Source organism: Hemitrygon akajei, chromosome 7 (assembly GCF_048418815.1).
Source record: "Hemitrygon akajei chromosome 7, sHemAka1.3, whole genome shotgun sequence".
Lineage (NCBI taxonomy): Eukaryota > Metazoa > Chordata > Chondrichthyes > Myliobatiformes > Dasyatidae > Hemitrygon > Hemitrygon akajei.
In genome coordinates, this window is record NC_133130.1 from 68,216,037 (window position 1) to 68,230,934 (window position 14,898).

Below are 14,898 nucleotides of genomic sequence, written 5' to 3' on the forward strand. Positions count from 1 at the left end.
TGGTCAGTGCTGGGAATGGCGGTGAACACTGTGAGTGGTGGTCAGTGCTGGGAATTGTGGTGAGGACTGTGAGTGGTGGTCAGTGCTGGGAATGGTGGTGAACACTGTGAGTGGTGGTCAGTGCTGGGAATGGTGGTGAACACTGTGAGTGGTGGTCAGTGCTGGGAATGGTGGTGAACACTGTGAGTGGTGGTGAGTGCTGGGAATGGTGGTGAGGACTGTGAGTGGTGGTCAGTGCTGGGAATGGTGGTGAATACTGTGAGTGGTGGTCAATGCTGGGAATGGTGGTGAACACTGTGAGTGGTGGTCAGTGCTGGGAATGGTGGTGAGGACTGTGAGTGGTGGTCAGTGCTGGGAATGGTGGTGAACACTGTGAGTGTTGGTCAGTGCTGGGAATGGTGGTGAACACTGTGAGTGGTGGTCAGTGCTGGGAATGGTGGTGAGGACTGTGAGTGGTGGTCAGTGCTGGGAATGGTGGTGAATACTGTGAGTGGTGGTCAGTGCTGGGAATGGTGGTGAGGACTGTGAGTGGTGGTCAGTGCTGGGAATGGTGGTGAGGACTGTGAGTGGTGGTCAGTGCTGGGAATGGTGGTGAACACCGTGAGTGGTGGTGAGTGCTGGGAATGGTGGTGAACACTGTGAGTGGTGGTCAGTGCTGGGAATGGTGGTGAGGACTGTGAGTGGTGGTCAGTGCTGGGAATGGTGGTGAACACTGTGAGTGTTGGTCAGTGCTGGGAATGGTGGTGAACACTGTGAGTGGTGGTCAGTGCTGGGAATGGTGGTGAGGACTGTGAGTGGTGGTCAGTGCTGGGAATGGTGGTGAACACTGTGAGTGTTGGTCAGTGCTGGGAATGGTGGTGAACACTGTGAGTGGTGGTCAGTGCTGGGAATGGTGGTGAGGACTGTGAGTGGTGGTCAGTGCTGGGAATGGTGGTGAGGACTGTGAGTGGTGGTCAGTGCTGGGAATGGTGGTGAGGACTGTGAGTGGTGGTCAGTGCTGGGAATGGTGGTGAGGACTGTGAGTGGTGGTGAGTGCTGGGAATGGTGGTGAGGACTGTGAGTGGTGGTCAGTGCTGGGAATGGTGGTGAACACTGTGAGTGGTGGTCAGTGCTGGGAATGGTGGTGAGGACTGTGAGTGGTGGTCAGTGCTGGGAATGGTGGTGAATACTGTGAGTGGTGGTCAGTGCTGGGAATGGTGGTGAGGACTGTGAGTGGTGGTCAGTGCTGGGAATGGTGGTGAGGACTGTGAGTGGTGGTCAGTGCTGGGAATGGTGGTGAGGACTGTGAGTGGTGGTCAGTGCTGGGAATGGTGGTGAACACTGTGAGTGGTGGTCAGTGCTGGGAATGGTGGTGAACACTGTGAATGGTGGTCAGTGCTGGGAATGGTGGTGAGGACTGTGAGTGGTGGTCAGTGCTGGGAATGGTGGTGAGGACTGTGAGTGGTGGTCAGTGCTGGGAATGGTGGTGAGGACTGTGAGTGGTGGTCAGTGCTGGGAATGGTGGTGAACACTGTGAGTGGTGGTCAGTGCTGGGAATGGTGGTGAGGACTGTGAGTGGTGGTCAGTGCTGGGAATGGTGGTGAGGACTGTGAGTGGTGGTCAGTGCTGGGAATGGTGGTGAGGACTGTGAGTGGTGGTCAGTGCTGGGAATGGTGGTGAGGACTGTGAGTGGTTGTCAGTGCTGGGAATGGTGGTGAGGACTGTGAGTGGTGGTCAGTGCTGGGAATGGTGGTGAACACTGTGAGTGGTGGTCAGTGCTGGGAATGGTGGTGAGGACTGTGAGTGGTGGTCAGTGCTGGGAATGGTGGTGAACACTGTGAGTGGTGGTCAGTGCTGGGAATGGTGGTGAGGACTGTGAGTGGTGGTCAGTGCTGGGAATGGTGGTGAACACTGAGTGGTGGTCAGTGCTGGGAATGGTGGTGAGGACTGTGAGTGGTGGTCAGTGCTGGGAATGGTGGTGAACACTGTGAGTGGTGGTCAGTGCTGGGAATGGTGGTGAGGACTGTGAGTGGTGGTCAGTGCTGGGAATGGTGGTGAGGACTGTGAGTGGTGGTCAGTGCTGGGAATGGTGGTGAGGACTGTGAGTGGTGGTCAGGGCTGGGAATGGTGGTGAACACTGTGAATGGTGGTCAGTGCTGGGAATGGTGGTGAGGACTGTGAGTGGTGGTCAGTGCTGGGAATGGTGGTGAGGACTGTGAGTGGTGGTCAGTGCTGGGAATGGTGGTGAACACTGTGAGTGGTGGTCAGTGCTGGGAATGGTGGTGAACACTGTGAGTGGTGGTCAGTGCTGGGAATGGTGGTGAGGACTGTGAGTGGTGGTCAGTGCTGGGAATGGTGGTGAACACTGAGTGGTGGTCAGTGCTGGGAATGGTGGTGAACACTGAGTGGTGGTCAGTGCTGGGAATGGTGGTGAACACTGTGAGTGGTGGTCAGTGCTGGGAATGGTGGTGAGGACTGTGAGTGGTGGTCAGTGCTGGGAATGGTGGTGAACACTGAGTGGTGGTCAGTGCTGGGAATGGTGGTGAACACTGAGTGGTGGTCAGTGCTGGGAATGGTGGTGAGGACTGTGAGTGGTGGACAGTGCTGTGAATGGTGGTGAGGACTGTGAGTGGTGGTCAGTGCTGGGAATGGTGGTGAACACTGTGAGTGGTGGTCAGTGCTGGGAATGGTGGTGAACACTGTGAGTGGTGGTCAGTGCTGGGAATGGTGGTGAGGACTGTGAATGGTGGTCAGTGCTGGGAATGGTGGTGAGGACTATGAATGGTGGTCAGTGCTGGGAATGGTGGTGAACACTGAGTGGTGGTCAGTGCTGGGAATGGTGGTGAACACTGTGAATGGTGGTCAGTGCTGGGAATGGTGGTGAACACTGTGAGTGGTGGTCAGTGCTGGGAATGGTGGTGAGGACTGTGAGTGGTGGTCAGGGCTGGGAATGGTGGTGAACACTGTGAGTGGTGGTCAGTGCTGGGAATGGTGGTGAACACTGTGAGTGGTGGTCAGTGCTGGGAATGGTGGTGAGGACTGTGAGTGGTGGTCAGTGCTGGGAATGGTGGTGAACACTGTGAGTGGTGGTCAGTGCTGGGAATGGTGGTGAGGACTGTGAGTGGTGGTCAGTGCTGGGAATGGTGGTGAACACTGTGAGTGGTGGTCAGTGCTGGGAATGGTGGTGAGGACTGTGAGTGGTGGTCAGTGCTGGGAATGGTGGTGAGGACTGAGTGATGGTCAGTGCTGGGAATGGTGGTGAGGACTGTGAGTGATGGTGAGTGCTGGGAATGGTGGTGAACACTGAGAATGGTGGTCAGTGCTGGGAATGGTGGTGAGGACTGTGAGTGGTGGTCAGTGCTGGGAATGGTGGTGAACACTGTGAGTGGTGGTCAGTGCTGGGAATGGTGGTGAACACTGTGAGTGGTGGTCAGTGCTGGGAATGGTGGTGAGGACTGTGAGTGGTGGTCAGTGCTGGGAATGGTGGTGAACACTGTGAGTGGTGGTCAGTGCTGGGAATGGTGGTGAGGACTGTGAGTGGTGGTCAGTGCTGGGAATGGTGGTGAGGACTGTGAGTGGTGGTCAGTGCTGGGAATGGTGGTGAGGACTGTGAGTGGTGGTCAGTGCTGGGAATGGTGGTGAGGACTGTGAGTGGTGGTCAGTGCTGGGAATGGTGGTGAGGACTGTGAGTGGTGGTCAGTGCTGGGAATGGTGGTGAGGACTGTGAGTGGTGGTCAGTGCTGGGAATGGTGTTGAACACTGTGAGTGGTGGTCAGTGCTGGGAATGGTGGTGAGGACTGTGAGTGGTGGTCAGTGCTGGGAATGGTGGTGAACACTGTGAGTGGTGGTGAGTGCTGGGAATGGTGGTGAACACTGTGAGTGGTGGTCAGTGCTGGGAATGGTGGTGAGGACTGTGAGTGGTGGTCAGTGCTGGGAATGGTGGTGAGGACTGTGAGTGGTGGTCAGTGCTGGGAATGGTGGTGAGGACTGTGAGTAGTGGTCAGTGCTGGGAATGGTGGTGAACACTGTGAGTGGTGGTCAGTGCTGGGAATGGTGGTGAGGACTGTGAGTGGTGGTCAGTGCTGGGAATGGTGGTGAACACTGTGAGTGGTGGACAGTGCTGGGAATGGTGGTGAGGACTGTGAGTGGTGGTCAGTGCTGGGAATGGTGGTGAGGACTGTGAGTGGTGGTCAGTGCTGGGAATGGTGGTGAACACTGTGAGTGGTGGTCAGTGCTGGGAATGGTGGTGAGGACTGTGAATGGTGGTCAGTGCTGGGAATGGTGGTGAACACTGTGAGTGGTGGTCAGTGCTGGGAATGGTGGTGAGGACTGTGAGTGGTGGTCATTGCTGGGAATGGTGGTGAACACTGTGAGTGGTGGTCAGTGCTGGGAATGGTGGTGAACACTGTGAGTGGTGGTCAGTGCTGGGAATGGTGGTGAGGACTGTGAGTGGTGGTCAGTGCTGGGAATGGTGGTGAACACTGTGAGTGGTGGTCATTGCTGGGAATGGTGGTGAACACTGTGAGTGGTGGTCAGTGCTGGGAATGGTGGTGAACACTGTGAGTGGTGGTGAGTGCTGGGAATGGTGGTGAGGACTGTGAGTGGTGGTCAGTGCTGGGAATGGTGGTGAACACTGTGAGTGGTGGTCAGTGCTGGGAATGGTGGTGAGGACTGTGAGTGTTGGTCAGTGCTGGGAATGGTGGTGAGGACTGTGAGTGGTGGTCAGTGCTGGGAATGGTGGTGAACACTGTGAATGGTGGTCAGTGCTGGGAATGGTGGTGAACACTGTGAGTGGTGGTCAGTGCTGGGAATGGTGGTGAACACTGTGAGTGTTGGTCAGTGCTGGGAATGGTGGTGAACACTGTGAGTGGTGGTCAGTGCTGGGAATGGTGGTGAACTCTGTGAGTGGTGGTCAGTGCTGGGAATGGTGCTGAGGACTGTGAGTGGTGGTCAGTGCTGGGAATGGTGGTGAGGACTGTGAGTGGTGGTCAGTGCTGGGAATGGTGGTGAACACTGTGAGTGGTGGTCAGTGCTGGGAATGGTGGTGAGGACTGTGAGTGGTGGTGAGTGCTGGGAATGGTGGTGAGGACTGTGAGTGGTGAGTGCTGGGAATGGTGGTGAGGACTGTGAGTGGTGGTCAGTGCTGGGAATGGTGGTGAACACTGTGAGTGGTGGTCAGTGCTGGGAATGGTGGTGAGGACTGTGAGTGGTGGTGAGTGCTGGGAATGGTGGTGAGGACTGAGTGATGGTCAGTGCTGGGAATGGTGGTGAGGACTGTGAGTGGTGGTCAGTGCTGGGAATGGTGGTGAACACTGTGAGTGGTGGTGAGTGCTGGGAATGGTGGTGAGGACTGTGAGTGGTGGTCAGTGCTGGGAATGGTGGTGAGGACTGTGAGTGATGGTCAGTGCTGGGAATGGTGGTGAACACTGTGAGTGGTGGTCAGTGCTGGGAATGGTGGTGAACACTGTGAGTGGTGGTCAGTGCTGGGAATGGTGGTGAGGACTGTGAGTGGTGGTGAGTGCTGGGAATGGTGGTGAGGACTGTGAGTGGTGGTCAGTGCTGGGAATGGTGGTGAGGACTGTGAGTGGTGGTCAGTGCTGGGAATGGTGGTGAACACTGTGAATGGTGGTCAGTGCTGGGAATGGTGGTGAACACTGTGAGTGGTGGTGAGTGCTGGGAATGGTGGTGAGGACTGTGAGTGGTGGTCAGTGCTGGGAATGGTGGTGAACACTGTGAGTGGTGGTCAGTGCTGGGAATGGTGGTGAACACTGTGAGTGGTGGTCAGTGCTGGGAATGGTGGTGAACACTGTGAGTGGTGGTGAGTGCTGGGAATGGTGGTGAACACTGTGAGTGATGGTCAGTGCTGGGAATGGTGGTGAGGACTGTGAGTGGTGGTCAGTGCTGGGAATGGTGGTGAGGACTGTGAGTGGTGGTCAGTGCTGGGAATGGTGGTGAACACTGTGAGTAGTGGTCAGTGCTGGGAATGGTGGTGAGGACTGTGAGTGGTGGTCAGTGCTGGGAATGGTGGTGAATACTGTGAGTGGTGGTCAGTGCTGGGAATGGTGGTGAACACTGTGAGTGGTGGTCAGTGCTGGGACTGGTGGTGAGGACTGTGAGTGGTGGTCAGTGCTGGGAATGGTGGTGAATACTGTGAGTGGTGGTCAGTGCTGGGAATGGTGGTGAACACTGTGAGTGGTGGTCAGTGCTGGGAATGGTGGTGAAGACTGTGAGTGGTGGTCAGTGCTGGGAATGGTGGTGAGGACTGTGAGTGGTGGTCAGTGCTGGGAATGGTGGTGAACACTGTGAGTGGTGGTCAGTGCTGGGAATGGTGGTGAGGACTGTGAGTGGTGGTCAGTGCTGGGAATGGTGGTGAGGACTGTGAGTGGTGGTCAGTGCTGGGAATGGTGGTGAACACTGTGAGTAGTGGTCAGTGCTGGGAATGGTGGTGAGGACTGTGAGTGGTGGTCAGTGCTGGGAATGGTGGTGAATACTGTGAGTGGTGGTCAGTGCTGGGAATGGTGGTGAACACTGTGAGTGGTGGTCAGTGCTGGGAATGGTGGTGAGGACTGTGAGTGATGGTCAGTGCTGGGAATGGTGGTGAACACTGTGAGTGGTGGTCAGTGCTGGGAATGGTGGTGAACACTGTGAGTGGTGGTCAGTGCTGGGAATGGTGGTGAGGACTGTGAGTGGTGGTCAGTGCTGGGAATGGTGGTGAGGACTGAGTGATGGTCAGTGCTGGGAATGGTGGTGAGGACTGTGAGTGGTGGTCAGTGCTGGGAATGGTGGTGAGGACTGAGTGATGGTCAGTGCTGGGAATGGTGGTGAGGACTGTGAGTGGTGGTCAGTGCTGGGAATGGTGGTGAGGACTGTGAGTGGTGGTCAGTGCTGGGAATGGTGGTGAAGACTGTGAGTGGTGGTCAGTGCTGGGAATGGTGGTGAGGACTGTGAGTGGTGGTCAGTGCTGGGAATGGTGGTGAACACTGTGAGTGGTGGTCAGTGCTGGGAATGGTGGTGAGGACTGTGAGTGGTGGTCAGTGCTGGGAATGGTGGTGAAGACTGTGAGTGGTGGTCAGTGCTGGGAATGGTGGTGAGGACTGTGAGTGGTGGTCAGTGCTGGGAATGGTGGTGAACACTGTGAGTGGTGGTGAGTGCTGGGAATGGTGGTGAACACTGTGAGTGGTGGTCAGTGCTGGGAATGGTGGTGAGGACTGTGAGTGGTGGTCAGTGCTGGGAATGGTGGTGAGGACTGTGAGTGGTGGTGAGTGCTGGGAATGGTGGTGAGGACTGAGTGATGGTCAGTGCTGGGAATGGTGGTGAGGACTGTGAGTGGTGGTCAGTGCTGGGAATGGTGGTGAGGACTGAGTGATGGTCAGTGCTGGGAATGGTGGTGAGGACTGTGAGTGGTGGTCAGTGCTGGGAATGGTGGTGAGGACTGTGAGTGGTGGTCAGTGCTGGGAATGGTGGTGAGGACTGTGAGTGGTGGTCAGTGCTGGGAATGGTGGTGAACACTGTGAGTGGTGGTGAGTGCTGGGAATGGTGGTGAACACTGTGAGTGGTGGTCAGTGCTGGGAATGGTGGTGAGGACTGTGAGTGGTGGTCAGTGCTGGGAATGGTGGTGAACACTGTGAGTGGTGGTCAGTGCTGGGAATTGTGGTGAGGACTGTGAGTGGTGGTCAGTGCTGGGAATGGTGGTGAACACTGTGAGTGGTGGTCAGTGCTGGGAATGGTGGTGAACACTGTGAGTGGTGGTGAGTGCTGGGAATGGTGGTGAACACTGTGAGTGGTGGTCAGTGCTGGGAATGGTGGTGAACACTGTGAGTGGTGGTGAGTGCTGGGAATGGTGGTGAACACTGTGAGTGGTGGTCAGTGCTGGGAATGGTGGTGAACACTGTGAGTGGTGGTCAGTGCTGGGAATTGTGGTGAGGACTGTGAGTGGTGGTCAGTGCTGGGAATGGTGGTGAACACTGTGAGTGTTGGTCAGTGCTGGGAATGGTGGTGAACACTGTGAGTGGTGGTCAGTGCTGGGAATGGTGGTGAACACTGTGAGTGGTGGTCAGTGCTGGGAATGGTGGTGAACACTGTGAGTGGTGGTCAGTGCTGGGAATGGTGGTGAGGACTGTGAGTGGTGGTCAGTGCTGGGACTGGTGGTGAGGACTGTGAGTGGTGGTCAGTGCTGGGAATGGTGGTGAACACTGTGAGTGGTGGTCAGTGCTGGGAATGGTGGTGAACACTGTGAGTGGTGGTCAGTGCTGGGAATGGTGGTGAACACTGTGAGTGGTGGTCAGTGCTGGGAATGGTGGTGAGGACTGTGAGTGGTGGTCAGTGCTGGGAATGGTGGTGAACACTGTGAGTGGTGGTCAGTGCTGGGAATGGTGGTGAACACTGTGAGTGGTGGTCAGTGCTGGGAATGGTGGTGAGGACTGTGAGTGGTGGTCAGGGCTAGGAATGGTGGTGAACACTGTGAGTGGTGGTCAGTGCTGGGAATGGTGGTGAACACTGTGAGTGGTGGTGAGTGCTGGGAATGGTGGTGAGGACTGTGAGTGGTGGTCAGTGCTGGGAATGGTGGTGAGGACTGTGAGTGGTGGTCAGTGCTGGGAATGGTGGTGAGGACTGTGAGTGGTGGTCAGTGCTGGGAATGGTGGTGAGGACTGTGAGTGGTGGTCAGTGCTGGGAATGGTGGTGAGGACTGTGAGTGGTGGTCAGTGCTGGGAATGGTGGTGAACACTGTGAGTGGTGGTCAGTGCTGGGAATGGTGGTGAACACTGTGAGTGGTGGTCAGTGCTGGGAATGGTGGTGAACACTGTGAGTGGTGGTGAGTGCTGGGAATGGTGGTGAACACTGTGAGTGTTGGTCAGTGCTGGGAATGGTGGTGAACACTGTGAGTGGTGGTCAGTGCTGGGAATGGTGGTGAACACTGTGAGTGGTGGTCAGTGCTGGGAATGGTGGTAAGGACTGTGAGTGATGACCATCAGCTCAGTTTCATACCCAGAATTGCCTGCCTTAATATTTTCAGAATCTCTCGATATTTTTGAGACACTAAAAACATTGAAAACCATTTAACCAATAACTGAAATGGATAATTAATGCATACTTTTTAAACTTAACGAAATTAAAAGCATTTCAACTGTATTAGAAATGACATTTTTAACAAATTCTTGAAATTATTTGAAAGTATCTTAATTAATTCCAAGAATTTTCAATAGAATTACAGTGGATTCTGTTTAATTGGGCCATTGATTACTCAGGGCAGCCAGATATTTTGAACAACTTTTAAATTCAAAAACAAAATCTAGAAAATAGCTGGGATTCCCTTTGTTTATTTGGGATACCATGCTGCTTAACTGGGGCAGGAGCGTGTTGCCGAAGTTTTTAACTTGCATGGGTCGTGTGACTGTTAGACATTAAACTGTGCTTCGAGCATACAGTTTTTAAATAGCGTCACATTTGTGTGTTTCTGTTCAAAACACAGTGACTTAGTTGGTGATTGCTAGTCAGTAACACAATTCAGATCTGTTTTGTTCATCTCACTTTCAAGCATCCAGGCTTGGAGATGACAGAACTGGCCAGGAGTGAAAATGAAATGGGTTCAATTCTTCAGTTTAGGAACTATGAACAATTTGAAGGTTGCAACAATTATCTTGAATGTTACAGACAAAATTAAAAGGTCATTTTAATTTTCACCGCTGAATCACTTTATATTGGCTTTCTACCTTTTACTCTTTTAATTTTTATCATTATACATCGGAAGTCAATTATCTGTATTAGGTGTCTGATTATGTTCACTTACAGTCAGAACAATGCACTGCACGTGATTTCTTCCTTCAAAAAGTATTGGAAACTAATGCACAGATTTATAGCACTGCAGTAGTATTGATAGTGTTCTAATTTGTTTTTAAATACATAATTTGTTACTTAGTGCGACAGTAGTTTGTCTTTTTTTTAATACCTTTTAACTATTTCATTGAAACTTTGGCTAATTGGAGCAGCCGCTAAAATGGGACTAAATGTACTGGCCCCGATGTATCCCAATTAATTTGAATCCATTTTATTTTAAAACTTAAAGTCGAGTAACATTTTAATTCATGTGACATTCAGTTTTTTTAATGTTATCATTAAAATTCTTGTAATTAAAATGCATCCACATTTTCGATATCAGAAGAAATTTAGGTAGGTACATGAATGGGAGACATATGGCAAGCTGTGGTTGATGGTATAGATTAGATGAGCCAAAGGGCCTCTTTCTATGACACAAAATAATACCAAAGATCTACAAACAACGTTTTAATAATGTCTAAGCAAAAGTTTACTGTCTATTGATAAAGTAATGCAGAGACTTTTCCAGCCATTGCCTTCCATTTAAATCCCAGTTGCCATCAAGTTCTCGAGCAAGTAGGCCCGGCTTCCAGGAAAAACCCTATGAGGAATGCATGCTTGAGTTTAAATTGGTGTTCAGCAGTGAATCACTGGCACTACATTTTGCACTACAATTTTAATTTAACATTTATATATCTTTCAGTGAATGCACTTTTCTGCAATCTTCAGCCATTTGTGATCTCCACCAATCACCTCCCAGCTTCAATCTCCATTCTGTCTTTTCCCACCCTGCTCTATCTGCCCCTCCTCACTTGGATCCAGCTATTGATTGCCAGCTCCTGCCTCGCCCACCCCTGAACCTCTTAATATTGGCTTTCTATCTTTTACTCTTTCAATCATAAATCAGTGTCTTGTGGCCTGAAACATCACCTCCTGGTTCCATCTCCTGTGTCTCCCAACATACAATGATGGCACAACAACAAAGAGCCACCCAGCAAGCAATAAAGAAAAGGAAGGTATATTACAAAAGTAAAAAAATAAAGACAGGTAGTAAAAACGCTTTGATTATATAAAACAGAAAAGGGTGGCTAAAGTGATCATATGCTCTTTGGAAGATGAGAAGTGGGAATTAATATTGGGTAATGCAGAAATGACTGACACTTACAGCAGCTATTGTCTGTCACTCTTTGTTTTGGCAGAAATATCTAACATACCAAAGAGAAGTTATTGATACAATGGGAGGTGGCAGTACGACCATTATCGCTACAGAGGGAATGCCAAGTGAACTAGTGGGCCTAAAAGTAAACACATCCCTGGTCCTGATGGAATGCATCCCAAAGTACTGAAAGAAATGGTGGAAATTATATTAGCGGCATTAGTGATCATTTACAAACATTTTCTAGATTCTGGGCAGGTCCCTGTGGAGTGGAAGGGAGGGAATGTCACACCACTGTTCAAAAAAGATGTAGGCAAAAGGCAATAAGTATATGGCCAGTTAATTTAACTCCTGCAGCCAGGAAAATGCTTGAAGCTATCAGTAAGGAAGAAATGGTGAGACATCTCAACATATTTACTGGAGCTCTTTGAGGATATAACAAATACAGTGGATAGGAGGGAACAGATAGATGTTATATATTTAGATTTCCAGAAGGTATTCAATAAGGTGCCTGCTTAAAAGACGTATCCATTAGGTAAGGCTGCATGGAGTTGAGGGTAATGTATTAGCATGGAGGGGTAGTCCGGCCAGGCCCACAACTCTGCCTCCTATTAAACCGGACTCTGATTGTTGGCAGTCACATGGGGGAAATGGAGTAAGTGGCAACGGTTTAAAGTTTGAAGTTCAAGGTACATTTATTTTCCAAGTATGTATACTATATACAACCTTGAGATTCATACAGGCAGCCACAAAACACAGAAACCCAATGGAACCCACATTAAAAAAAGTCCATCAAACACCCGATGTGCGGCAAATTAACAAATCATGCAAACAATAGAAGTAAGCAAAGAATATTCAGAACTGCAATTCATGAAAGCCAGGCCACAGCCACGAAGTTCAAATTAACATGCAAAAATCAGCTAGTTGTGTCCCTGCACAAAGAAGAGAAAATCTGCAGAGGCTGGAAATCCGAGCAACACACACAAAATGCTGGAGGAACTCAGCAGGCCAGGCAGCGTCTATGGAAAAGAGTACAGTCAATGTTTTGGACTGAAACCCTTTGGCTGTACTCTTTTCTGCCTGCTGAGCTCCTCCAGCATTCTCTGTGTGTTAGTTGTGTCCCTGGACAGGAAATCTAGAAGCGGAAACAAATGGTTTACAAACATAATGTCAAATCTCCTCGTGCCGGGATTTCAACTTAGCTAATCAATAATAGTGCCCGTGGAATTACAAGTTAGCAGTAAACAATCCGGTTCACCAATGCCTTTGTATATTTAGTGTTGTGAGCATTGCCCAATCAGTATTGCCCTTGAGAAGTTGGTGATGAGCTGTGCACTTGAAGTGCTTTGTGTTTTTCTGGTCTTGAGTAGGGTGTATGAGAAGTGATGAAGGAACTGTATATATTTCTCGGAGATATACTTTAGGGAAGGAAGTCCTCCATCCTTCCCCTAAGTGAGCTATATTTGTTTTGCAGTGACTCCTAACTGATCTCTGATGTGGCCCAGTAACCACTCTAGCTCACACAGCTAAATGTGATGGCTTGGAGCTCTCTGGGCAATGTCTACGGCCTTTACTGCCGATGTTTAACTGTTGAAGCAGCAGTGCAGCCCTGAACCCTGCTCTTCAATGGTAAGTCCAGAACCAGCTGACTAGCTCAGCCATCCAAATGTGCCTATTCACTCTCCTCCCTCCATTCCCATCAGCTATCTTGTAATTCTCTCTGCCCTCCACAACCTTGAGTACTAACTGTTCACTACTATATCTGAGATCATCCAGCTCCCTTGTATCTCTGCTTCTGGTTCTTTTGAATCCAGTTACAAAACTCTCCTGTTCCATTTACAACTCTTCCTTTCCCACATTAATAAGTTTCTCCACTGACCTTCTTCTGTCATTTCCAATAAACTGATGAGTTTGAGTTAATATACTAAGAAGCCTTTAAGGCACAATGGGCGGATTGGCCTCCCAAAGTGGTAATTTGCCGTAAGAACACAAGACAGGAACAGGAGTAGGCCTTCTGACCGAGTGAGCTGATCTGGCTGTGGACTCAGCTCCACCTACCTACCTTTACTCTCATAATCCTTAATTCCCCTCCTATGCAAAAATTTATCTCGTTGTGACTTAAATTTGTTTAATGAGGCCGCCTTTATTGCTTCCTTAGGCAGAGAATTCCATAGTTATGCTACTCACCGGAAAATGCAGTTTCTCTTCATTTCCAATCTATTCTCTAAAATCTTGAGGCTATGGCCCTTAGTTCTAGTCTCACCTACCAGCAGAAATAACTTTCCTGCCTCCATGTTATTATGTCCTTTTCATAATTTTATGTGTTTTCTAACATGCCTCTCATTCTTCTGAATTCCAGTGATTATAGTGCCGGGAAACTCTATCTTTCCTCATAGGCCAATTTCCAGAATCCCCTCATTTCTGGAATCAAACTGGTGATCCTCACTGGCACTGCCTCCAAAGCCAGTATTTCTTTTCTCAGGTTTGGAGTCCAGAACTGCACATAGTACTCCAAGTACAGCCTCACCAGTACCCTGTACAGTATCAGCATAACCACCTTGCTCTTAAATCCAATCCCTCTAGTAATGAAGGCCAATATTCCCTTTGCCTCCTTGATAACCTATTGCATTGCAAACCAGCACCTGCTTTCTGTAATTCTTCTACCAGCACTCCCAAGTCACCCTGCACAACAGTATTTAAATAAAACTCCGATCTTCTGTTCTTCTTTCCAAAGTATAGCAGCTCACATTCACCAAGGTTGTCCTCCATCTGTCAAAACTCTTGCCCATTCACTTAACCTATCTATATCACACTGCAGACTCTCTGCATCATCTGAACTATTTGATTTCAACTCAGTTTAGTGATGTCAGCAGGTGAAAGGGAGGTGAGAAGAGGTAAGATGCCAGAGTGTGAGGGAAAAAAAGAAGAAAGGAGAAGGACTTTCTAAATAACCAACAAAAACGTAGGCATAGCTGGGACGCATGTGGGTGCCCACAGCTACACCCTGAGTCTGGAGAAAGTGGGAGAAGCAGAAGGAAAAGTTGATGAGGTGAGGATCAGTTCTGCCAGACGGAGGAGGGTGGTGATAGAGGGGAACTCGGTTCTTTTATTGAGAAAGAAGCAGAAAGCTTTAAGGCCTTATTTACGGCGGATAGAAGTGTGTAGGGTATAGACATCAGTGGTGAAAATGAGCCAGTCAGGGCCAGGGAACTGAGAGCTAGTCAGGAGATGAGGAGCAGGAGAAGTGTCAAGGGACACACAAAAAATGCTGGTAGAACACAGCAGGCCAGGCAGCATCTATAGGGAGAAGCGATGTTGACGTTTCGGGCCAAGACCCTTCGTCAGGAAGTGTCAAGGGTGTAGGTGGAAAGTGACCGAACCAAAGGGGATAGATTGGAGTTGAGGTACGAGGACATGATTTCAGGGGGGCAGGAACAGGCAGAGGCAATGGACCTACATGGACTACCTCTCCGTGCTAATACATTACCCTCAACTCTATGCATTCTTATCTTATGGATAAGTACTTTAAGCAGGCACCTTATTGAATGCTTTCTGGAAATCCAAGTATACAATATTTACCTATTCCCTCCTATCCATTGTGTTTGCTATATTCTCAAAGAACTCAAGTAAATTTATTGAGATGTCTCACCACTTTGTCCTTACTGATAACTTCAAGCATTTTCCTGACTGCAGGAGTTAAATTAACTAGCCATATACGTACCTCCTTTTGCCTACATCTTTTTTTTGAACAGTGGTGTGACATTCCCTCCCTTCCACTCCGCAGGGACCTGCCCAGAATCTAGAAGATGTTTGTAAATGATCACTAATGCCTCTAATATAAGTTCCACCATTTCTTTCAGTACTTTGGGATGCATTCCATCAGGACCAGGGATGTGTTTACTTTTAGGCCCACTAGTTCACTTGGCATTCCCTCGGTAGCGATAATGGTC

At 49.9% G+C, this 14,898-nt stretch overlaps 1 protein-coding gene across 6 annotated transcripts in view; it reads left to right on the plus strand.

Moving 5' to 3' along the window:
• Positions 1-14,898, plus strand: part of ipcef1 (interaction protein for cytohesin exchange factors 1) — a 100,689-nt gene that overhangs the window by 30,747 nt on the left and 55,044 nt on the right. For 2 of the 6 annotated variants that reach the window (XM_073051108.1, XM_073051110.1), the window contains exon 2: positions 12,423-12,577. The exons of the other annotated variants lie outside the window; for them this stretch is intronic. In XM_073051108.1, coding sequence (XP_072907209.1) covers positions 12,575-12,577 — 3 coding nt within the window. In that variant the 5' untranslated portion in view covers positions 12,423-12,574. The remainder of the gene's footprint in view (positions 1-12,422; positions 12,578-14,898) is intronic. 6 annotated transcript variants of the gene reach the window in all.